This window comes from Pezoporus wallicus, unplaced genomic scaffold (assembly GCF_028554395.1).
Source record: "Pezoporus wallicus isolate ANWC-B61680 ecotype Strahan unplaced genomic scaffold, APGP_CSIRO_Pwel_v1 contig_11994, whole genome shotgun sequence".
In the NCBI taxonomy this organism is placed as follows: Eukaryota; Metazoa; Chordata; class Aves; order Psittaciformes; family Psittacidae; genus Pezoporus; species Pezoporus wallicus.
Window position 1 is genome coordinate 85,648 of NW_026635733.1, and position 24,234 is coordinate 109,881.

Consider the following 24,234-nt stretch of genomic DNA (forward strand, 5'->3'; position numbering starts at 1 on the left):
AGGGGATGGAGGATGAGCTGCTCACTCCCCAGAAATCCCAGTGCTACCACAAAGGAATTCCTAGATGCTGTGTCGAGAGGGAAGGTGGTTTGACAGAGCATTCCAAAAACACTCCATGGTGCCTTGGTGTGGGGGCTGTGCACACACACCTATGTGCGTGCAGCGCACATAGCATGCATATGTGCATATGCATACTGGTAAAGAATGTTTCCCTTTGTTTTGAGTTACAACAGGAAGTAAAGGGCACAGTTCAGCAATTTGGTAACTCTCCATGGTTTTGCTGCTGGGGCTATGTATTTGGTTTTAGGGCCCAAGAAGAAAGGGACTCTGTCTGAGTGCATTGCTGGAACAATTAACTTCTCTGACGTTAATATTTCTTGAGTTCAAGCTTCCGGATCCAAAGGGGGTGAGCAGTGTGCCTCTTGCCACTGGGGATTACCAGGACATTACCCTGTGCAGCGCAGCTAATCTCAGGCATGCAAACAGGGTTTATTTAACTGCATGGTGGCACTTGAAAGTGCTGCTGTGTGAAACCCCTTCCGCGGTGAGACGGACACACAGCACGCCTCCACCTGCTTTCCACCTCCCCCCCAGCCCAGAATGTGTTACTGGTGCCAGGCCCTGGAGACTGATGGTGACACATGGAGCTGCCATGTGCCAGCTCCAGTCCCAAGCTGTGCTCTCGGCGCCCAGGGAAGTGCAGGGTCAGTTCATCTCTCATTAGGACCTGAGCTCCCCTCTGTGCTTGGAGGCTTGTGTGGGAGCTCAACATTGAGCTCCATCCTTTCCACAGATAAGCAAGCTGGGAGCAGCAGAACTGGCTGAAATCCTGGAATATGACCAGCATCTTGCCATGTTTCTCGTGCAGTTTGCAGGTGAAGTTGTGCTTTGTGTGCTTGTCCTGACAGCGTGCTTCCCTCAGTGTCTGGTCAGTGCTGGTAGCACACAGAAGTGTATGGAGTGGACAGAAGTAACTTTCGGAAGTCTGCTGGCCTCCCCAGTGTGCCTAGCCAGCTTTGGGATCAAACTGATGATTGTAGAGCTCTAGCCATGGCACTTAAGCTGAGACTACAGTAGAAAAGAGTGCACAAGTCCAACAGCAGGTTTTGAACCTGGGAATGAATCTGGGAAGGCAAATGTTTGGTGTCAAAATGTAACTTCAGAGCCTTGGCATCTCCTTTCCCTTCCTTGTTTTCTTTCCTCTGTGTTTTCTGATTGCTGCAGATTGTGTGCTTTGGTTTCTTCTAATATGCATTTCTTTAGCACAACAAGTGCTGTGTCATCAGGTGGCAGATTGTATTCTGGGGTCCACTTTATTCTGTGCAGAAAAGGGACCTCTGTTCAGGCTGAGTAACTCTTATGTCATATATTTACCAGTGTTGGCAAAGGTAAATCCATATTTATAGTAAAGCCTGTGTCAGCCCATTTCTGAAGTTCCTCGTGATGGTGGATAAGAGCAGTTTGATGGGTACAGTCTTCACTGGCTTTTTAAGTGTACCATGAAAATGCTTTCGGGTATGTGACAGTTTCAGAGTACCTGTTACTAAGCTTTCTCTTTGAGTTGCAGGGTGGAGGTTTGTATATCTGCTTCTTACTAGCTGAAGGTCAAGAAAGCCACTGGAGCATGAGTGGCAGCGGTGGGAGGTTGCTGTCAGCGTGTGGTGCCTTCAGGGTGAGGTGCTCTGCATCCTGCATAGCATGAGGCTTGTGCTCAGAGCTCCTGCTCTTGTCCAGTTCAACATTAGTGAACCCAGCAGGGAAGATTTGCAAAGGTCCTGTGGGGAGCTGTTGTCCTGTACGGCCAGGGCCGCCCTGCTCGGGGAGCTCGGTTGTCAGCTCCTGGTGAAGGGTTGACCTGTAAATCAGTGCTTTCCACCTCATATTGACCATTTCTGATGTCGCTTTCACTGGTCACGAAGACAAATGGCCAAGCTCTGTTAGCAGGAACTAGTAGTTGGAAGAGTCCTGCCCAGGGTCTGGCATGGGACCCGGTGAGGGCAGATACTTCCTTTGATTTATGTCTGGAACATTTTGATCTTCCCAGTCTCTCTCAAGGCCCTTTCTAAACGTGTGCTGTGAAAGCTGGAGCTGTATATAGCAGCAGCACAGCCCAGGATCGATGTCCACCAGGGCCAGGCAGAGCTAGGTGGTGGCAGTGCTCTTTAGGACAGTGGGAAGCTGCTGCCTGTCCTGCCATCAGAAATAACTCAGCATCTGCTTCCAGAGGTGAAGACCACCTACAGCAACATGCTGCCATGTGAGAGGACTCGCTGGCAGTCATTTGTGCTCAGCCTTAAGCAGCCTTACTTGTTCCTCCTGATCTGTTCTGCTAGGGAGGAATTTTCTGGTACAAACAGATTTTATCTCTTTTTAAATTGATTTTAAAATTTTTTCAGTCCTTGCATTATGGCAGCGCCTGATCTTGGGCTCCTCAAAATTCACCCTTCAGAGAATCGCTAGAGATACACACTGGGTGTGCTTGGAGGTAAAGGACATGCCAGTGCTCCTGCTGTGTATCACTCTAGAAATGCTGACATTGATCGCACACTGAAACCCCTAATTTTTCTCTTCCCTGCTTACATTCCACATAGCACTTCACTGCAAACAGAAATCTGCTGCTTTCTGCCTTTCCTGGCCAGCTCTGTAGAGCCTCAGTAAACCTTTGTAAAACCTTGAGGCTTGCTCCCATGCTGGTCCCTTCCCTGCTGTGCTGACCAGCCCAGCACAGCCAAGGATGCTTTGCTAAGGTCAGCATGAAGGGAAAGGGCTTGTGCTGGTGCCTCAGAGTCGCACTGGCTGATTCTGTTTGCTTTTATCCTGCTCTGTGCCCAGGAGAGATGCTTTTCTGCAGCTTCAGCTTTCTTCTGTGCATGTTCTTTGTATCCAGCATGATGTGGTTGGAGCTGCAGCTGAATGGCAGTTTACTGAAATGGTAGAGGAGGCAGTTGGGTCTGAAGGTGGCTGCTATCATGGCATGTACCAATTGTAGGGTAGAAAACCTGATTCAGTGACCAGCAGCAGCTCCTGGCTTTCTCTGCTCACACAGCCTGGAGCAAAACAAGGCAAAGTGCCTGTGGAAGTTAATCTTGGGCTCCTGGAAGTCCTTGTTGGTCTCACACTGGACTTCACCTGACTTTCCCCAAAACCCATTCCACAAAACTTGTACTTATGTTACTGTCACCTTTAGGCGATTCCTATGATGTTAGTCCCCCACCTGGGGGAGGAATGACCGCCTGCACCAGTACATGCTGGGACAAGCTCCTGGAAAACAGTTGTGTGGAAAAGGTCTTAAGTGACTTGACCTGTTCTGGGTCTCCTCTTGTTGATCTGCATGCTGGAAGCAGGGCACACATCGCTGGTCTCTAGCAAGCTGCACTGAGGTGTGTTGGTTAACACCATGTGTGTCACCTACAACTGGAGCAGGGTGTCTGTCCATTTCAGCCTGGCAGCACGAATGTCCAGCTGTATCCCTGCACAGCTGCATCCTTCCCCACACCCAAGCACAGGAAAACACACTCCCAATTTTCATGTTGCCTGTCCCATCAGCTGGATAACAACAGAGGTAAATCTTACAGCTTCTCCTTTTCAGTTGCCCAGTTCCTGTGCTGTGGCCTGTCTATTTTTAACCTGCAGCACTGGAGGTTTGTTCCCCTGGTTGTCACGACCTCGGTGACATTCTGCCTTTGGGGTGTTGCAGCAGCATTGTGGGCATCTTCCAGAGCTGGGCATGACTATTGTTGTTGCCAGCAGAATGCAGCTTCTTTTTTGGCGGCTTCTTGTGTTCTCCCCTTTCAGCGACTGAGGGAGGAGGCCCTTCAGGCTCCCTGTGTCCATTCCCTTGTCTATTTACAGCCGTACAAGTTCTTGGAAGTGGAATCCACTGGAATAGAAATCCCAATGCTGCAGTGTCTGGATTCCTCCTGGTTTGGGACAAATACCCTGGGCCATCAGTGCATTGAGATGTTGCCTTTGGTCCTCTAGTTCTAATGTTCCGCCCAGAACACAGGCACACCGTAGCAGAGATGTAGCTGGGTCTATCACTTCATAGAGGATTTGGTTTATGTTTTTTCCGTTGACTGTTGAGGGAATTTGCAGACAAAAAGATAAATACAACTGGATATTTTTGTGTCCCTTCAGTCTCGCATCCCTGCGAGTGCCGAGCATGGCAGCAGGTGGAATAATGAACTCAGTGCTCAGTTCAGGGCAGTAAGTTTAGCACAGAATTGGTCTGTAGTGGATGGAATTCCTTGAATTAGGAAATATATGGGAAGCTACAGAATGATATTTCTTCATTTCTCTTCAGTTCAAGTCTGAATGAGTGGCTTTTCTTACTCTATGCAGTGGTTGGTTGTTTAAGGATGTATTTGCCTTTGCTCTGTTTCATTATACCCCTTGGAGGCCCTCAGTCTTGCCCAGCTTTGTGAATTGTTCATCAAAACCTCTTGAGCCCTGTGTAATTGAGTGGGAGAAGACCTAAAGTTTGATGGATGCAATGGACAGGTTTTGCTCTGGTTTTGTTGGGCCTTACAGTTGGGCTTCTATAATACCAATTTTATTTCCCTTAGAAATGCTCTCCTGTGGGAGACAGCTGCCTGCCAGACTCCTTGAGTTAAAACTGCAGTAGCACCTTATGTCTTTGAAGATCATCCAAGATGTGCCTTGGGTTTTGCTAGTAAATAATTTCAAGTGACTTCCCAACTGGTGACAAATGAGGTGGAAATGTTAACTATTAAAAAGGTATTCCTGGAAGAACTAGAAAAATCATCTGGCCTCTGAGTTTCCAGACCTGACATCCTGCACAGTGCAGGGGAGATGCCCCCCAGGTTTATGCTGGTGAACAGTTTGACTTGTGTAGGACTGTTGGGATTAATTGTTGTGAGCAATGTTTTAAAGTGGTGTCAGTGTGACATCAGGTGAGGTATAGTTGAGGACACTAAAAGGGAAGTACAGCTCCCCCTGGGACCTGCAGGGCTGCTTGTGCCTGGGACTGGCACTTCTCTCCTTACTGTGATCCTGAAGCATCGCAAACCCGTGTAAAAAAAGCAGTGTATTTTTCTCTTTCAGGCTTAAACCCTGTGTCCTTTGATGCTGCCAGCAGCAGCAAGGCTCGGCAGCTCGGCAGCGCTGTGCCACCCCTGGGATTGGAAAGCTCAGCTGAGAATGGAAGTGATCTGGGCAAGAAGAGGAAGAGAGCAAATGTTCCTGCGGGTGAGCAGGGGAGCGGGAGTGGGACTGGGGAGGTGGCCATGGAAGCTGAGATTGAGCAGCCACACATCTGTGTAATGTCTGTGGCTCCACCTGGGTTCCCAGATCACTCTGCCAGATTCTGAGCAGGTAGCACTGGTGCTGCTGCTGTCTCTGCTTCATCTCCCCTTGAGCATTGAGGAGAAACACTTTCAGATGGCAGTGGGAGTGCTCTATGCTGGAACAGACTGCCCTCACTGACAAATCCAGTGCAATTATGACAGTTTGTGCTAAATGTTTGTCCTTTGGTCAGAAATCTCTTGTGAGGAATCAAAGCACACCCCTTGCCTTTAATCAGTGTTCCTTTAAAGCCCCTTAGAGCTTTATTCTAATGGATAGACTGTAATGCAGATGCACTTGGCAGTGTTTTTATAGACACTGCCTCTGTGCAATGTCCTCTGCTCAAGAGGGACAGCACTAGTTTTGGTTTATTCTTTCATTTAGTTCTTTTCTATGTGCCAGGTTCAAACCTGGTTTTGGATGCTGCTAGTGCAGAGCCTGGCTGGGCAGCATGTGCCCTGCAGAGGAGTTAAGAATGCACTAAGCTCTTAATCACTTTTCCTGCTCTCAGCAGATGGTGGCAGAAATCTAAACCTCGACATTCCGATGGGATTGCCAATGTCAGACCCGACCGCCTGGGCCACTGCAATGAACAACCTGGGGATGGCTCCTCTAGGGATGACAGGACAGCCCCTGCTGCCAGGTACAAGGCTCCCCCAGGCTGCACCTGCCTCTCTTCTCAGACATGGCTTTGGGAAGAGCCTATTTCAGTTATTAGATAAATTCCTAGCATGGACTAACCCCATGAATAGGCAGCAAGGAGCTCTTGCTAAGACCTCCCCCTCACAGCACCAGCGGGCCCTGCTGTCCTTACAGCTCAGCTCCTGACGTTCTCAGACGCATGAGCCGTCTCCACGTGACATCCAGGTGCACTGCTTCCCCTGTGGCTGCCCACAGGTATTGCTTCCCCAGGGTTCACAACTGCTGAACAGATAAAATACCCTCCTCCCACAGCTGTGTTTAGTTTTTATGGCATTGGAGGCAAATGTAAGAGCAAAATCAAGGTAAAATACTATTTAGATGTAGTCAGAGGGCTGACTGAAGCCTAGAAACAAGTCAAGTAGGTTAAGGAAATCAGTGAGGTGTTTCCTTAAATGCTTCTGTGTATTTTACCCAGAATTACTGCATGTTCTTATCTGCTGGAGCTGGTACACTTCTCTGGCTTGCCAGATGATGCCTTAACCCCATGTCACAAGCTGTCCACGCTGCTGAACCACTTAATGAAACCGGGCTGGGTTAAGTTTTACACTGTTTCTGGATTTCTTTATGTGGATAAACCTTTCTGGGAAAGGTTTTGGCAGTAGGAGATGGTGTTTGTGGAGTGGAAAAGGAAATAATTTATTTGAACAGAGAAAATTTATTTGGCTGAGGCAATCAACAAGGAAATAGTGCAAAAAAATTAAGGGCACAAATCTAAAGTTCTTTTGTTTTGATGCTCCCTCTGAGTTGTTTATTCAGTTAATTTTCACTGGGGAGACTTCTCTAATTGCTGTCTGAGGAAACAGTTGCTGCATGAGTCCAAACCACAACCTGACTCCCTTATTCTCTCCCTCATTTAGATTTTGATCCTGCTCTTGGGATGATGACTGGAATCCCTCCCATCAACCCGATGATGCCAGGCTTGGGGATAGTGCCACCTCCCATCCCTCCAGACATGCCTGCTGTGAAGGAGATCATTCACTGCAAAAGCTGCACTCTCTTCCCACCTAACCCACGTAATTGTCTGTTTTGTCCTGTTTCTATCTGTCTATATAGGAATATGTGTATATACGTTAAAAATTGTGTGTGAGAGAACAGCTGTGACACTGCTTGGACATAGCTGCTCAGGGTGAGTGGCTGTGAGTAGGTGCTGGCAGGCAGCTGATGGAGCAATAGGAAAAGCCTGTTCTTGTCCCACCCCAAAAAGCAGTAACAATAATCCTCAAGTATAGAGGAGGCAGAGGTTCCAAACCATGGAAGGCAGGTGTAGGACAGGCTTCTCCCTAAAGGACTTGCAAAGCCCAGCTGTGGCTCTGCAGGAGCCTGTGGGGCTGTGCCAGCTCAGGACAGGCTTGACATTACCAATAGAAACCAAGGACTTGACGGTTTTTTTTTAGCAGCAGTGCTCTCCATGGGAACTAAGACATTTTCCTTACACAGAGAAGCTGTGAGAGGTATTTGTAGCTGTGTCTATGTCTAGTTCCTGAGCAGGTGCCAGCAGATGGCACCCGAGCCTGATGGGCTCTCAGCACTGGGAGTCTGGGCTCTCGGGCCCAGTAATTTAAATAAAGCTCCATCAGTGCCCAGCCTGATGACTTAGCTCTTTGTTCACCATCCCCAGAAGCAGACCTGTCTCGCTGTCCTGGAAACAGTTGACAAGCCAGTTCATGTGCTGAGTTGGGGTGGGGGGGTCTTCCTGCACTTGCCAGGTGGGCACCTGAGCATGGGAATGGGTTTGGTGCTGGAAAACCACTTTTCCAAGTCTCTGCAGTCTCGTGCAGTGTCTTATGCGTGCTGCAGCAATGCAGATGGGTGAGTGTACTTGGCAGGCTGCTTCTGGCAAACTCGACTTAACTGTCAGCCTGCTTTTATGTTCTGTGGTTCATTTTAACCATAAAAGTAAGCGCCAACATTAATTCCTGCTGCACCTCTTGGCTGTACCCATTTCCTTCATCTTTTCCTTTCATAAAATTTGGTTCATGACCTTCCCTTAACGTTAATACTTTTGTCCTTTAGGATCCTCTGTCTACATTTTCTATGTATTTGTGTTAGGACAGTCCTTTAAGCTGTGCTTTCACAGCACCTCCCATGATGAAGTTTTGAGGTCCTGGTGCTGCTCGTGTTCTATGACTGGAGCTCAGAGAGCCCTTGCTTGTGCCAGGGAGAATGTTTGGAGAGCTGCAGTCTCCTGAGCAGTTTGTTTGGAAGCATGCCGGTAAAAGTACTTATCGTCATGCAGCACCTCAGCAGTACTATAGATCTGCTTGCTAAGGTTGTGCGCAGTGGAGCTGGGTATGTGTTTGAAGGAAGTTGTGATTGTGGCTCAACCATACCTGGGGAGATGGCCATGGGAAAGGAAAGTGTGTTGACAACCCCACAACTAACCTGCTCTGCTTTCTGTCTCTTGCTCTCCTCAGATCTTCCCCCTCCAGCAACAAGGGAGAGGCCCCCAGGGTGTAAGACGGTGTTTGTTGGAGGGCTGCCAGAGAACAGCACCGAGCAGATCATCATGGAAGTGTTTGAGCAGTGCGGGGAAGTCATCGCCATTCGGAAGAGCAAGAAGAATTTCTGCCACATCCGCTTTGCTGAGGAGTTCATGGTGGACAAGGCTCTTTATCTCTCTGGTAGGTGCATTTCTGTCCTGGATGGCAGGTTACAGTCCTGGGACAGCAGTGTGATCTCTTTCTCATGACAGGCTCTGTTGCAGTTGCGAGGTTTGTCTAATGTGTCAGTTCACCTCTTTTCTGCTGCTCTTGCGTTTCTGGTTAAACACATGAAAGGAGCTGCTAATAGGAAAGCTGGCAATGCTTTCTTACCTTGGGCGCTGCAAACCCTTGCAAAATACTGGGTACAGTCTGAGGCCATCCCCATCTTTCCTGGATAAATGTCTAGCTAATGCTAAGACAGTATTATTTTCCCTGAAACGCATGGACTCATTCTGCCTGGGGTTTGTTTCGTGGAGGCAGAGGCTTTGTGGGTGGTGTTCACAGACTGTGGCAGCAGATTTTGCCTTTCCAGCCAAGCCTGCATCTGCTGTGCTGGTAGCATCTGCTGTGCTGGTCGCATCAGCCCTGAGCAGCCCATGCTCCCCACCTGACCCTTCACCATGCTGGAAAAATATAGCAATACTTTGTTCCCATGCTGAAATCCCTTCCAAATGGATTCTTTCAGTGTATTAACAAACCCAGGTTCTGTCTCCAAAGCCACACTCTTTCCAGAGAGATGAGATTGTCAAGATAAGGCAGGGGAATGCTCTTTGCTGCTTAAAATAGTGGAAACTTCCCTGTAGCCTGTTTGAGCTGGCTGTGTTACGTCTCATTCCAGAGACTGTTGAATCGAGTTAGACTTGCAGTGCCCTGTTAGTAAGAGCTGTGTGTCTGTGGTTACGGCTTCTATGTAAATACAGCCTCTTTAGCCTCATAGTTTCTCCTGCTGAAAGCATTGGTCATATGCACAGTCATCAGTGTCCTCCACACACAAGTGTTGTTTTTGGGTTTGTTCTTTGTCCAAAGTCTCTCTGGAGCTCAGATTTTCTTCCATAGATCCCATGTGTCCTTTTCTTAACCACAGAGCAGAGTCTTCTGGCGTGTCTGATGTGAAACTTCAGAACAGGAGCCCTGCAAACCATGCTGGCCCTCTTTGCTGTGTCTCACCTCTCAGTCTCCCCTTCCCACCTCCAACTTCAGGAGTTTGTGAAAGTGTGGAAGAATCCAAGGCAGTTCTGCCTTCTCCATGTGAAGATCTGGGCTTAGTCCCGAGAGGTCTAGTCTTAGCTTGAAAGCTTACCTGCCATTAAGCAGTTGCTGTTCAAGCCAAAGTACCTGCTAGTGTGGAGAGGAGTGTGCCCATGTAAGGTGTTGCCTTGCACATGCAAAGCACAGGCAAATCCCAAAGTTTCCTTTTCCAGCATCGCTCCAAGTGCACTAAACTCTTCGGGAAACTGCTGTGGTGAGGGGCTTTCTGGCTCTCTAGGAATGGGAGGTGGGTGCTGGTGGGTGGTTGGAGCCTAAGTCACTGATCCTACGTGAACCCTGTTGTCACCACTGCCAGGCTATCGCATCAGGCTGGGCTCCAGCACGGACAAGAAGGACACTGGGCGCCTGCACGTGGACTTTGCTCAGGCCCGGGACGACCTGTATGAGTGGGAGTGCAAGCAGCGGATGCTGGCACGCGAGGAGCGGCATCGCAGGCAGCTGGAAGAGGAGCGCTTCCGCCCGCCCTCCCCACCGCCCGTTGTGCATTACTCTGACCATGAGTGCAGCGTTGTCGCCGAGAAACTGAAAGGTGAGTGAGTGGTTCTGTGGCCGTGGCCACCGTTGTGCAGGTGCTGGGGCAGGTTTGTGTTCTCCAGTGGCTATCTTGCTGAGCTGTAATGAGCATGGGCACACGGAGCCCTCGGTGATCCTCGCCATCTCTGTTTCAGAATTCTTTCTTTCCAAACAACCCTTACTTGAGTGCAGCAGTTTCTTCCAAACCACTTTTGTTCATGTTACAAGGGCTAATGTAAGCCCTAAGACCTTCTTTGAAGCCTAAGAGCTGTGTGTGGCCTGGTTATTTTGGAACTGGAGGGTATTTTTTTCATGAAAGAGTACATCTGAATAGACACATGAAATTTTCCAGTAAGTTGGTCCTCCTCTTGTTTCACCTCAACAAATGGTTTCTCCGTCAGCTTGATCTTAGCCTTGCCTTCCTTTGTATAGTCTTATATAATGATAAAATCACAGACTGGTTTGGGTGAGAAGGGACTTTAAAGTTCTTCCAGCTCCAACCCCCTGCCATGGGTAGAGACACCTTCCACTAGAGCAGCGTGCTCCAAGCCCCATCCAACCTGGCCTTGAACACTGTCAGGGAGGGGCAGCCACAGCTTCTCTGGCCACCCTGTACCAGCACCTCAGCACACTCAAAGGGAAGAGTTTCTGCCTAATGTCTAATCTAAATCTACTGCTGTGCTTAAAGAATTGTGGTTATCCACATGGAGTAAGCTGATATTTGAAAAAGCAGTTCAGCAGTTCAGCAGTGCTGGCAGTTAAAGGATCTGAAAGCTGCCCAGGTGCCCCTGTCCCATGGTGTAAAGGTGTCCCTCTTTGTTGCAGATGACACAAAGTTCTTGGAAGCCATCCAGACCTTGCTGACCTGGATAGAACGTGGCGAAGTGAACAGGAGGACTGCCAACAACTTCTACTCCATGATCCAGTCGGCCAACAGCCATGTTCGCAGGCTGGTGAATGAGAAAGCAGCTCATGAGAAAGAGATGGAAGAAGCTAAAGAGAAATTCAAACTTGCTCTCTCAGGGATTCTGGTGCAGTGTGAGTAGTGTTTCCACACTGACTCTTGGTTGTCTGTTCTTGTAGAGAAGATGCTTAATCTCTAGAGTCTGGAGAGGCCACACTAAAAGGGCTCCAGAAGAGAAGCAGCATCACTGTGCAGCTACAGTTAATTTATCAGCATGTATCAGTAACTTGGCAAAACTCTCTTGTGATTCTTTTTGTTGGAGTAACAGTCCGCCTGTGGGGGGGAGGAGAGAATGAATTCTTAATTTTTTTTCCTCTTCTAATTATAGTCTGTTAATAGTTCTGTCATCTTTTCAACTTCACTTCAGTGCACAGATAAGGTAAGTCCCTGGTAATCTGGTGCCTCAGCGAAGTGTGCAGGATTTATTCACCAAAGGTAGGATGCAGCAGAGTGTTCCCAAAACCCTGTTCTCAGGTGCAACTGAAAGCCTGTGGCAGAACAACATTTCCAACCTGAGTCTTCCAAATCCCAGTACTTAGTAAACCATGAAGAGACATGGCTATAGTTAGTTCCAGGATGGGATTTATAACAGTTCCTCAGACCATTCATTGCCTCTCGCACATCCTTTCCTTAGTAAGTCTGAATAGTTTTTTCACTCGTTGCTTTCTAGAGCACCTTCTTCCCATTGTACCAAGTCTCCTTGAGCCCCTGGGCTAGATTGTGAGCAATCTTCTAGTTTTCTACTCAGTAATTCTGACTGTTACTTGTTTGACACTTGATTTATTTGAAAACTCTTGAATCCTGTTTATGGTAAGAAACATGGGCACACGCTCCAGAGGGAAGCACAGTAAGCACTGCAGAGTAAGTAGCAGTAGACAGCAGCATGCCACTGTGAGCTGTAAAGCACACTCTGATAGCGCAGCCACTCTTAGCTTTAGCTAAGCAGCAAAAAACTGATTTTGTGTTGTAAGAATTACACCTGCTACAACATCACAAGCATAAAAATATATAAGTTGGGTAGATTTGGATGTGCTCTCTGCTGTTGGGTGAGCTGTCATCCAAGGAGAGGCACTTTGGATCGCCAAAACCTGCTGCACATTTTCTAGAGAAATAGAAGGAATAAACCTTGGGAGCAAAGAAGGTCGGTGGCTGGTGCCAAAATCCCCTTTCCATAGTGAGCACAGGTGGGATGTGGTGTTCAGGCTGTGATGCTGCTCTGTGGGGCTGCACCCGCTGGGCAGGGGACCACCTAACGACCCAGCTTTCACAGTCGTATTGAACCTCCTGTTGTAGAGAGCCAGTGCTACCCAGGAGCACTGTTACACTCGCAGGCAGTGCTGAGTAGTGTTTTCCAGTGCATTGAGCTCCTACCTGCTTTTCACTGACAGCAGCCTCTTTTCTCAGTAGACCCTTACTCTGTGTTTGACACTGGCCTGGTGAAGTCCACACTTTTCTTTCCAGGCCCAGAGTCCCTTCCCTGAGCATAGCTTCAGCACAGTACAGTGTTATAAGAGAAGGTTAGCCAAACCACCTGCCTGATTCCACTTTTTTACTCCTTTACTCCTCTTGTTCGCCCTCTCTGGATGATATTCTGGCCTGATTTGACTGCTGATTTGATACTACAGTCGAGCAGATAGTGGCCGTGTACCATTCTGCCTCCAAACAAAAGGCTTGGGACCATTTCACGAAAGCTCAGCGTAAGAACATCAGCGTGTGGTGCAAACAAGCAGAGGTTGGTAATCTTTTCTTGTGTTAGATCCTCCAGCACAGTCACTTTCTTGTCAGGATATTGATGTTAAGTTTGCACAGTGTTCGTGTGGATAACACCACGTTCATTCACACTGTAAGATGGGAATTGCTCAGTCGACTCTCGGGTTACAGGTAATAAATTTTCTCTTGGTATTTATGTTACTGGTAGCAATACGTTGACATCTGTATGTACAATCATTCATTAGTAATTATTGATCTGTTTGCTTCTGGTTTAAATGTTAAAGCAAGAGGAATTTCTAGAGAGATGTAAACGGATAACAAGAGAAACCTCACAAACTCTGAGCATCATCAGATCTGTTTTACAACATTTTTATTGACAGATGTGGGAGGTGGAAATAATTGCAGCTGGACAGGGAGGAAAACTTGAGGGAGGGATGTTCCTGTGTTTGTGCATTTATCCCATGCAGTGACACTGCTAGTGGAGTAAAGGATTTAAAGGTGGTGACCCTTCATCCCCCAGCCCCTATGGATACCTGCACTTGGCCTTCTTGAAAAATCTCCTGAGGTTCACATGGCCCCAGTCCTCTAGCCTGGCCAGGTCCCTCTGGCTGGCATCCCTTCCCTCTTTTGGTTCTGTGTTTTTTCCCCAGGTATCAAGGTCCCTATTCCAAACCAGGAAAACAAGTCCATCTCAGCAAAGCCAGAAGCTGACTTTCACCTGTAAGATTATTTCACATCACTGACTGTTTTCCTGGGAAGTTTCCAGCTGCAGTCTCCCTGTGAGACTGCCCTTCTGGGACTTCCTTTCCAAACCCCACCGAGTCAAGACCTTTTGTAGTAGCTAAAGGAGGAGCAAACATTGTGCTTTATACCTGATAAGTCAGGTGTTATTCAATCAGATTATGCCTCTGAGCCCTAGTGTGCTTCTGCTCTTTCCTGCTTGCTGAAATTGGTTACTATGACTGGGGTGGGAGCACGCTCTCCATTTGGAGCTGTCTTTTGTTCCAAGGTAAGTTCTCCCAATGGGAAGAGGCTGTGAGACCGCTGATGAGGCCTCTTCCAGGAGTACTTGCTGCTGGGCTCAGCCTGCTGGGCTCCCCCAGCTTAGGGTCTTCTCTTAAAGGAAGGTGGACCCACAAGATGCATCTCCTTGGTCCATCTTCTGGCATAATGCATTCCAGTGGGTCACCACATCGGAGGCAAGCCTGGCTCAGGGTGTGGGCATGTGCTGGGGAGGTGTTAGGCAAGGCCAGGGAATTATTTCTCTTGATGGTGACTGCAAGTGCTTTTCTCAGGCAGTGCTGGCAAGTCCTGTAGCTGCAGGCAGTGCGGTAAGAAGCTGTGGAAGCTTGGACCTGGTGAACCACTAGCCAGTGTATTCGCTTGCTTAGGAAGGGCCTTGCTCAAGTGAGGGTTGATTATTGATGATTGGTTACTGATGATTAACCATTGTGGGGTTAACTAAGAAGGTTTTATTGATAATTAAATGATGATGAAATGATAATTGATGATTGAAAGATAACTAAATGGCAGTTGAATAGTGATTAAGCAATAATTGGTAATTAAAGAGTGGTTGGACAGTGGTCAAACACTAGCTACACTTCAGTAACTAAGCTATAGCCTGTGTGCATATATGTCATATATAAAAAGATATTGCTAACACATAATACACTTCTGGGTGTAATGTAGAATGTTCCTTGCCTTGTTACAGATATCAGATGCTGGGTTAAGGACCTCTCATCCTTGAGAGGTAACCCTGAGAGGTGTCTGGGCTCAGGGGAGATCAGTGTCATGCAGAAGAGCTCACTGGGCTGGGGGGCTGCAGATAGTTGCAGTGCCAACTGGTGGACCTGTGGTCAAACTCTCTGGTGTGTGTGCAGCTATAGTGGTTTTAGTTTGGTGTATCCGCAGCTCAGGCTGTGCTGTTGGCTCCTGAGAATCATAGGATCAGGGAATGGTTTGTGTTGGAGGGTTGAGTGAGTGTAGAACAGGCGTGTGGACATTGGGCACAGCAGATGTCAGGGGAGGGTTCACTAAGAAACTGCCCTGTGGGCAAGGCTAGCTGCCTGCCTGGGCACAGAGGAAGGGAGGTGGAGAGTCAGTGATACTGGTAGCACTGACTGGCTCTTGCAAGATGTTATCCTTGATCTAATAGTCTGTGCCAATTTCTTTTAATCATTTCCTCTCTTTTGCATTGTGGAGTTGCATTTTGCAGACTTAGATTATCAGCAATTTTTTCTCCAGCCAACCTCTTCCCTGTAATCTGTACTTAAACCCCCTCTGCTCTCTGAATCCTAGGAAATCCGTAATATTCATAATGATGAGCTAATGGGTATTCGAAGAGAGGAGGAAATGGAAATGTCTGACGAAGAAATAGAAGATCCATCAGAGATGAAAGAAACAGAAGAATCGGGTAAAATCACTTTTTAAAGCTCATAAACTAAGTACTTGTCTCTTCAGTGGTTTCTTTCAGGAGCCCCTTTCTGGGTGTTTTGTACCCCACAGTTGTCACAGGCAGACCAAATCAGCTGCAGTTGCCTGGAGCCATTTTCTCTCTATTACTTGCTCTGTAGCCAGCACTTGTCATTCCCCCCTGTGATGTGTCAGCTTTTCACATCCATAAAGAGCAGAAGCTCACCCTGGAAACTGCCTTCTTTTGTCCAGATCCATTTTAGGAAGTTAATTCATTTTCCCCTTGGTTTTCTGATGAGGAAAAACAGTTTTTAATCTACTGAGTTTTGCCTGCTGTCCTTTTGAGATGTGCAGCTGGGCAGATTGGTGTCCAACACACATTCCCTGCCAGGGATAATGAGTGAGAACCGTAAGATCAAACCCACCCTCTTCCCATGCAGGATCTTCCCTGTCTCCTGAGTACAGTGTGTGAGTCCCAAGCAAAGGTACCTCCATGTGCTCTGGTCCAAGTCTCAGAGGTCAGTAGCAAGGCTATGGGATGTCAGGTTTTGCCCTTCATGTCCTGGGTGTGTTTTGATACCTGCTGAAGATGTCTTTGTAGCCAGAATGTTCTATAATCCCATTCCTGAGTTTATCAAGCCCTCTGAGGACACCAGACTGATGCAGGTGTTTGATGCTGTGACTTGATGGAGACATTTTTTTAACTGAAGATGCCAGTGGAGCCTGTCCCAGTGGTTAGGAAACCCGTGTCCAGCATGGTTATTTCACCCCAATATGTTCTTTGGCTGCTGTTTTTCTTCTAACTTCAATACTGCATCAGTGCTGAGATGTACTCTTTGTCCTGAGGAGCTTCTTTTGTAAAGAGATACCACAAACAGTGGCTGGGAAAAATTCATTTTGGTTCTTGGGGCTTGTAGCTGGGTACTGGGAGCTGCAGGAGTGCTGGCAGAGCACCCAAGGACTTCCTACCCCCACTTCTTTGACCTCTGATCCCACCTGCCTGTTGTCCAGCGCTGGTGTCGCAGGTAGAAGCCCTGAAAGAAGAGAATGACAGCCTACGCTGGCAGTTGGATGCCTACCGCAACGAGGTGGAGCTGCTGAAGCAGGAGCAGGGCAAAGCCAGCAGGGACGAGGACACCACCAAGGAGCAGCAGATGAAGCTTCTCCAGCAGGCTCTGCAGGGGATGCAGAAGGTGGGCCCAGACTGTTCTGTAGCTGTGACCTTGCTCCAAAGACAGAGGGGCTGTGATGTGGACTAGAAACACAAACAAAAGGCATTTTGGTTTTCAGTGAGATCAAAACTGGCAAATGGGGAGCAGCTTTGTCATACCCAGTGTTGCTAAAAAACCCCAACAACCAAACACTGAGAACAGTGATTGTGTATGAACTCGTAAGTCACATGGAGACAATAATGGATTGTGGATTCCTTGAATTCCTCTTTGCTTGACCACCAGCTGAGTTCTGGGGTGCCAAGTCTGTGCTTACCCATTCTGTAACTGTATGAGGTCCTGGTTACCAGCATAGTAATGTGGTTCCCATCTCCTTATCTTGTAGCTGTTTTAGAGTATTTCCTTAAACTGCCAGACACCTCTGTATTCACATGGGGGCAGAGATCTAGGAAGGCTCTGAGGTGACTTTTCTGTGTCACTTGTTTCTGGGCTGCTCTTTCCCATGTGCTGCCTGTTGGCCTGGCCCTAGAATGACCCAGGCTGGGGGAGCTTTTACATGGGTCAGGGCACAGTGCAGTACACAACACATGCTGTAGTTCAGGGACAGTGAGAGTTTGATGGAATTACTGCCCCATGTTCCCAAATTGTGCTTTTTTTGGATGCTAATAAGTAAAGATGTTTCTAAAGTATGTTGTAGAAAAGGTTTCTTCTAGGTGTATACTTAACCTGTTAGTTGTTCTGAGTATGATCTGCCTGGTCTTCATGGAAAAGCCCTTATTTATTTTATATTCTTTAAATAGCAGGAGGTGAAAGGCAAGTTAAGAACTGAGTTTATCTTTTTCTTTTCCAGCACCTTTTGAAAATACAAGATGAATACAAGAAGAAAGAAGCTGAGTTAGAAAAAGTGAGAGAAGACAAACTAAAAATAGAGACATTATTGGAAAACCTGAAGGAGCAGGTAGGAGCCATCCCTGTGCTCCTTTCTCCGTAGGAAATGCAGTCTTGGGATTTCGTGGTCCATCATGAGTGCAGTGAGGGGCTTCTGTCCTTCAGCACTCTCATAGAGGATGCCTTGCCCAGGCTTAGGAGCGGAAAAAATGCCCTGACACTTTGGAGGATGTATGTCAGTAGCGTTGCTTTATATTTACACCAGTTAACATTCATGCTTTGGTGCATGAAGCTATCAGCGATCAGATGGTCTCACCAGTGAGACCATCTACATGAGCAACTGTATGAATAAAAGATCAACTTCCATTTTATAATACACAGTGATATTCAGCTGGAATGTGCTTTTCTGCAACCTGAGCTTTGAAAAATCAGAAGAAAAGGTCTCAGTTATCAAACATTGATTTTTAGGTGTGTTTCAGGGACATGATTTGATCTGAGCTCCATCAAACTCTATTGAATTAAAAGTTTGTTTTTGCGAGCTTTACAATATTCTTATGCTTGCTTATTCTTAACATAAATACACAGTTTCTTCTCAGGTACGATCCCCCCATCTTCTGGTTGTGGACCTGTACACACATCTAAACTGACCTGGTCGTCTACGACACAGGCACAATTATGTCAGATAGACAAGAAGCATTATGTAGCACTTCTCACCGAGGACCACAGAGCCAAATGCTAGGTCTTGCCTCAGGTTTTCAGACTTTAGCCCCTCCTTTTTGTGCCATGAGTTAGGCAAGGTAAATGTCTAGTAACTAAAATTGGCTTTGTATCCCAGAGATCTTTGGTGCAGGAGCTTCAGTGTCTGATACCAAAGACTATCATCAGTAATGTTTTTTCTTTACTTCTGTGTAGCAAAGCATCGCAGATGAAGAGGACAAGGAGAGAGATGCAACTGATTGTCAAGGGAATGTAAGTCTGAGAGTTTCTTTTCTGGTACTTGGGTCAGAATACCTTACTGAGGAAGTCATGACACCTCGTTGTGAAATGAGCAGTGTTCTGCAGTTTGTTGTGAAGTGTGTGTTGTGCATATGGACTGTGTTTATGTACAAGTTGAAATAGTTGAATTACTCAATGCTAACAGCTTCTGACTGAAAGCACAGCAGGTATTTGCAGCACTGTGGTGTAGAAATGGGGTTCGGTGTACAAGATAATTGCACTGTTATTTCAACTAGCCTGCAAGAACACCTTTTGGATCTCCAAGTGCGAGCAGGTATTTCCAATGTGACACTCTGAAGCCCCTGTGCCAGCCTGAAGCCAGCTCCATTTCCACATCACAGACTTTCTCTTTCTCCTGTAGAAGCAGATTACAGCCTGCTCAGGCCAGGGATGCACAGATTCTGTCCTGTGCAGTTGAGAATTGCACTGGCATAAGAAGCGAAGCAAACTCAAGGGACTGTTTAATTCTGCCTTTGTTACTGGCCCAAGCTCAGTGTTTTGCTAGTGGCTGGAGGCTGTTTCCAATTATAGCTGTCTGTAGCTCTCAGACCACTGGAATTCTTAATCAAGCTTAGGTATAAAAGGGAGTCCTGCTTCTTCCGTTAGGAAAAAAAGAGTGTTTGCGAGGGCTTTGCATTGCTGCCAGACTGTGTTTGTTGGTAGGATAATAAATGATGTGAAATTCCCTTTCAGCTCAGTACCACAAACTGGAGTCCAGGACAGTCTGATCCTGAGCCCTTGGCAGCCACTGGGCACTTGATATCAATCACATTGCTTCAGTCCAGGCATCTGAAAAATAAACATCTGCTCTGCCTTGGTCACTGCAGGGCTTGCTTTCTGGCCTGTTTTTCTTTTACTGTTTAAAATAGGGCCCTTCTGGAGGAGACACTACCAGCAAACAGGGCTGATAGTGTGTGTTGTGGCGTCTTGCTTAATTTCATGGGCTTTTACTCTTACTTAGCTTGATTCAGGCAGTTCAGGCAGAGCATGACCATAGCTGTGCTGTGCTGGAAGCATTTGGCAAAATAAGCAGTCCCTACAGCACTGTGGTGAACACAGTAACTCAAACAGGGGAACAAGAACACAGGCTCTGCTGTGGCTGACCAGGCTGCTGGTTAACGTGTAAGTGCCTGCTGAGTGTGGAACGGGGTTCCTTGCAGGAAAGCAGTGCATCCAGGGTTTGTGTGTGCAGCCAGGAAAAGGACTGTCCAGTGGAGAAGACGTTGAGCAACAGCCCTGTGAAATCGGAACGAGAAGTCCTGTTGGTTGGTGAGTTGTGTTGGTGATGATGCTGGAGATCTGAACGGGATGGGACTTACTTCAAGGTGGCCTTGCAGCTCCATCTGGCCACCCTTTGTTCCTGTGGTTATGCCAGGGGAGGTGGGAGTCCTGGAAGCAAAGAAAGCCTCGAGCTTTGGTGGGTCAGGGTTTCACCTTGTGCATTCCTCCCGTGACAATCCTGTGCTGTGCACCTTTCAGTCAAACCCACACAGGTATGAAGTATGTAGTCACTGCTTGTGTGGAGTGACAGCTCAGGTCAGCAGGGACTGGAGTGCAGGTTGCTCTTCTGGGAGGTGTCACTGAAGACAGTAACTTACAGAGGAGGGTCTGTCTCACCACCTCCACAGGGAAGAGCTTCTGCCTAAGAGCTCATCTCAGTCTCCCCTCTGGCAGGTTAAAGCCATTCTCCTTGTCCTGTCCCTACAGGCCCTTGTCCAAAGCCCTTCTCCAGGTTTCCTGTAGCCCCTTTAGGCACTGGAGCTGCTCTCAGGTCTCCCCTTCAGGAGCCTTCTCTTCTCCAGGCTGAACCAGCCCAGCTCTCTCAGCCTGGCTCCAGAGCAGAGCTGCTCCAGCCCTCAGCATCTCCATGGCCTCCTCTGGACTCGCTTCAACAGCTCCACATCCCTGTGGTGGTATTGCCCCAGCCCTGGGTCAGGACTGCAGGAGGGGTCTCCCTAGAGCAGGCAGAGGGGGAGGATGCCATGAGAATGACATTTGTGGTGTTCCTTTCCCCAGGAATAATTTCAACGTTTCTTCATGTGCACCCGTTTGGAGCAAGCATTGAGTACATCTGCTCCTACCTGCAGCGCCTGGACAGCAAGGTGGGTGTGCTGACACTTCCAGCTCCCCAGCCAGCCTGGGCAGTGTGTCCAGTCCCTGTGGCTGGGAAAGAGTTTCACTCCCTGGGAACGCTGCAGGGTCAGTGAGAACTGGTGTCTGCTAATGGCAGTGACTTGTTACCAGAGGACAGGGGAGGGGGTGAACTTAGAACCCCAGAAGGGTTTGGGTTGGGAAGGACTTCTGAAGATCTAGCCCACCCTTTGCTGTGGCAGGGACACCTTCCACTGGAGCAGGTTGCTCGAAGCACCCCAGCTTCTGGTTTAGCCCTCACGCAGCTTAGTGTTAACCTCAGTGCGGAGCTGAAGATGGTGTTCTCACTGCAGATGTCCCTGCTCAGAGGAAAGCCCGTTGATGGTAGCTGCATTTTGCAGCAGTGAATTCCATCTTTAAAATCTCTGTCCAAAATGTCTGTTTATTCTGTGTAAGTTTGCTGCCTTTGTTCCCTTAGCTTTATGACCTCTAAGGAAAAGAGCAAATAACCCGGCTTTGCATAATGTTTATAACATCTACCATGCCACTGTTTATGTATATCCTGTGTAAACTGAGCAGTCATATTGGTTTTATGTCTCTGAGCAATGTTTTTCCCTATTTCTGCTCCTGTAGCCTTTCACTGGGCCTTGGCTGACTGTTCTGATGCTGTCAGTGCAGTTATTTTTAGGAGGGTGCTGTGCAAGGGCCTTACACTACAGAAGTGGAAGCACTGAACTGAGTCCCTGCTCACGGGGCTCTGTACTAAGTGGAGAGATCAGCTCCTGGGTGCAGGAGTTGAGAAGGGCTATAACAAGCTCATGGATTTTGCCTAGCACAACACAAAGCTGCTGTTCCCTGCAGTATTTCTGTGCATCACTGGCTTCAGGCTCCTTTTCAAAGGAAACAGGGAGGGACTGGGCAAAGGCTTTTGAATGCTTGAGGAAATTGCACCTTGTTCTTCTAAAATACTGTTCTTCAGTTGTCTTCCTTAAAGTTCCCAGCATGGGAATCACCTCTTGTGCTTGGAATGTCTTCAGCTGCTTTGTTTCTAGCTTGCTGTCTCATTTCCCTGTCCTGGGGAAGCTGGCCTGTGCTTCCTGGCTCCCTCCAGCCCTTCAGAGACATAGTTCATAATTCATCTCTTTCTACTTCAGAAGTTGTGTGAGGCAAAGAGCTGCTCTTGGTTTAATTTGGGGCTGCTGAAATGCGCTCAAACCCTTCATCTGACTTGTAGCACTTCCTCTTGGGAACCTACCGCTTAGAAAAAGCCCACAGAGAGTTTCTACAATGAGCTTAGCAGAAGGAGCCCTGTGAAAGGCACATCCTTGACCCTCTGCAGTGGCCTTGGCCTGGTTCACTGCTGACCCTTGGCCACACACACTGGTCTGCTGCCTGCTCAGGTCTCTTTGTTCAGAAAGTGCAAATCCCATATCCCTGATTTCTGTACCCAGTCACTGAGAGCTCTGTTCTCGAAGCAGTGATAAAAGTGCTCACTCTTCAGTTACTTAAATACTTGGGAATTTTTAGTCCTTTACCTTGCATTTCACAGTGGAAAGAATTAGGATAGTCCTCTTATAGAACCATAGAATAGTTAGGGTTGGAAAGGACCTTAAGATCATTCAGTTCCAACCCCCTGCCATGGGCAGGGACACCTCCCACTAAACCATGCCACTTAAGGCTTTGTCCAACCTGGCCTTGAACACTGCCAGGGATGGAGCATATTTACCCTTATTTCTAGTGTGTGTTACATCTGCAGCCATCTCACCCTGAAGTGTGGCCGTAGCACAGCTGTCACGCTTATCCCCATTTGATTATCCGCATGAGGATTTGGACAGGATGTCTAGGAAAAGCCTGTAGCAATGTTTGAGCTCGAGTGTCACCACCAGTCATTGCAGGGCTTCCAAAACCAAAAGCATCTTCATTCTTAGTGCCATTTTCCTTCTGATTTCACAGATCTGCACTGCAGAAGTGGAAGTTCTCATGACTCGCCTCCAGAACACGTTCAGGCAGGAGCTGAGTGGTGTTGGAGCCAGCCTGGAGAAAAGGTGGAAGTTTTGTGGCTTTGATGGCTTGAAAATGACTTGAGCTTTGACTTAGTGATGCAACCAACAGTGGGAGACATGTGCCAAGGGATGTCTCTGATCTCTGTTCATGCTGACTCCTGCACATCCGTGGGCTCAGGTGCTGGGAAGTGGAAGTGAAGCTCTAAGTCCAGAGCAGCACTGGAAGAACCTTCAAGTTCTGTAGCCTCTTTGATCAGTTATTTGTTCACAGGCAAGTGCTGTTCAATATATTTGGTGAAAGAAGCTCATGTCTGATGTTCCAAAGCACAATGTGGTGACTGTTCTGTTTTGCCAATGTTGTATGTGTTCTGTGTACCCAAATTTCTCACCCTGTACCTTCTTTTTACTGGGAGGAACAGCCATAGACTGTCCTGAAGAGCAAAGAGGCATTTTCTGGTTTCTAGAACCACCAAAGGAGACAAAAAAAAAGGCATTTTTTTAGACATTTCTAAGATTAAAACCTGAGGTATGTTTAAACAGATTTAGGTGGCTCCAAGTTCTCTAAGCCAAACAACTGCTTCTTTTTCACACCATTTTCCCTGCTGATGGTTTAATGGGTATGCAGAGGTGGAGGCCATGTCTGCAAGAGCCGGGTGTGATTCTGGCTGTGCCACTGGTGGTCTGTGCATTGCAGAGCCAGTCTGTAAATATGGACCCTGCTGGCACCCATCCCTCAAACACTGGCATGCTGCCCCAGGGTCACCTCCAGCCAGCCTGGATTTATCCCTTTCCCCCTTCAGATCTCTGAGCCCTGCTAACTCCTGCATGAAGAGCCTTTTCCCCCTTAGAGACAGCAGGTCTGATGCTGGTTTGACTGACCCATAACCAAAAGACCCCACATTCTGCTGGTGACACCAGGCTTGGAGCTAGGTATTGATACACTGGCCCTTCCCATTTCTCCCCTCATCGTTCCCTGACAGAGAATATTGCTTGTGTTCCTGATGCCTTTAACCTCTTGTCCCAAGGCCCTGAAGTCTCGGTTGCCCTTGGACTTCTTGCTGAACTTCATCCCTGCCTACCTGACAAGTCAATAGTGGATAAGTGAGGGCTGTGCCAGGGTGGGAGGCTGCCTCTTCACATCTTTAGCCCAGACCCCAGGGAGGCAGCAGAGCTCCCTGAGAAGTGGGTCAGCTGTGCATGGTGGGCCTTTCTGCTCCCCTCAGAAGAGTTCTGTGACCGTGACCTGTCTTTTCTCCTTATGGAAGTAGTTTTGACAGGACATAGGCTGACTTAACCTCGGTGACTCCTCCAACCATGTCCTCATTATTGTTGGTTCCACATGCAGAGCCTTGTGCCTGTTGTAGGTGGGACCTGGTGGGGTCATCATGGAGGAGACATGCCTGCTGTGCTGTGCTGGAACCTGTCACCACTGCCCCCATCCCTTCAGGTGTCAGAGGACAGGGCAGTCTGTGTTCAGCACGGACCTTCCCTGAGGAAAATCAGGGAAGGAACTTGAGAAAATAGGACTGTTAGAGGCAGTGGGCAGAGCGCCCAGGACCTGGGGCTTGTTCTTGATGCTGCAGCCAGAAGGCATCAGCTGGATGAGCCAGGCACAGTGGCTGGATTTACCCTGCAGTGTGGAAGCAATGCAGCAGAAGGGCTCGTTGGGTTTCAGTCCTCCAGCATGTTGGATGCAGGGAGGACATGGGATTTGGACAGGCCACCTTGGC

At 48.0% G+C, this 24,234-nt stretch overlaps 1 protein-coding gene across 2 annotated transcripts; it reads left to right on the plus strand.

Moving 5' to 3' along the window:
* Nucleotides 1–722: 722 nt before the first annotated feature.
* Nucleotides 723–23,098, plus strand: ENOX2 (ecto-NOX disulfide-thiol exchanger 2). Of its 2 annotated transcripts, none has more exons than XM_057397987.1 (15): nucleotides 723–875; nucleotides 5,065–5,208; nucleotides 5,816–5,947; nucleotides 6,864–7,019; nucleotides 8,421–8,627; nucleotides 10,054–10,287; nucleotides 11,097–11,309; nucleotides 12,861–12,967; nucleotides 15,244–15,358; nucleotides 16,369–16,550; nucleotides 17,377–17,484; nucleotides 18,327–18,383; nucleotides 19,571–19,679; nucleotides 20,427–20,512; nucleotides 22,455–23,098. In XM_057397987.1, exons 1-15 carry the CDS (start codon nucleotides 854–856, stop codon nucleotides 22,584–22,586), a joined length of 2,004 nt encoding a protein of 667 aa, XP_057253970.1. In that variant the 5' UTR covers nucleotides 723–853; the 3' UTR covers nucleotides 22,587–23,098. The 2 variants fall into 2 exon arrangements, with proteins under 2 accessions (XP_057253970.1, XP_057253971.1); XM_057397988.1 differs by having other exon boundaries at nucleotides 5,819–5,947.
* The last annotated feature ends 1,136 nt before the right edge of the window (nucleotides 23,099–24,234 follow it).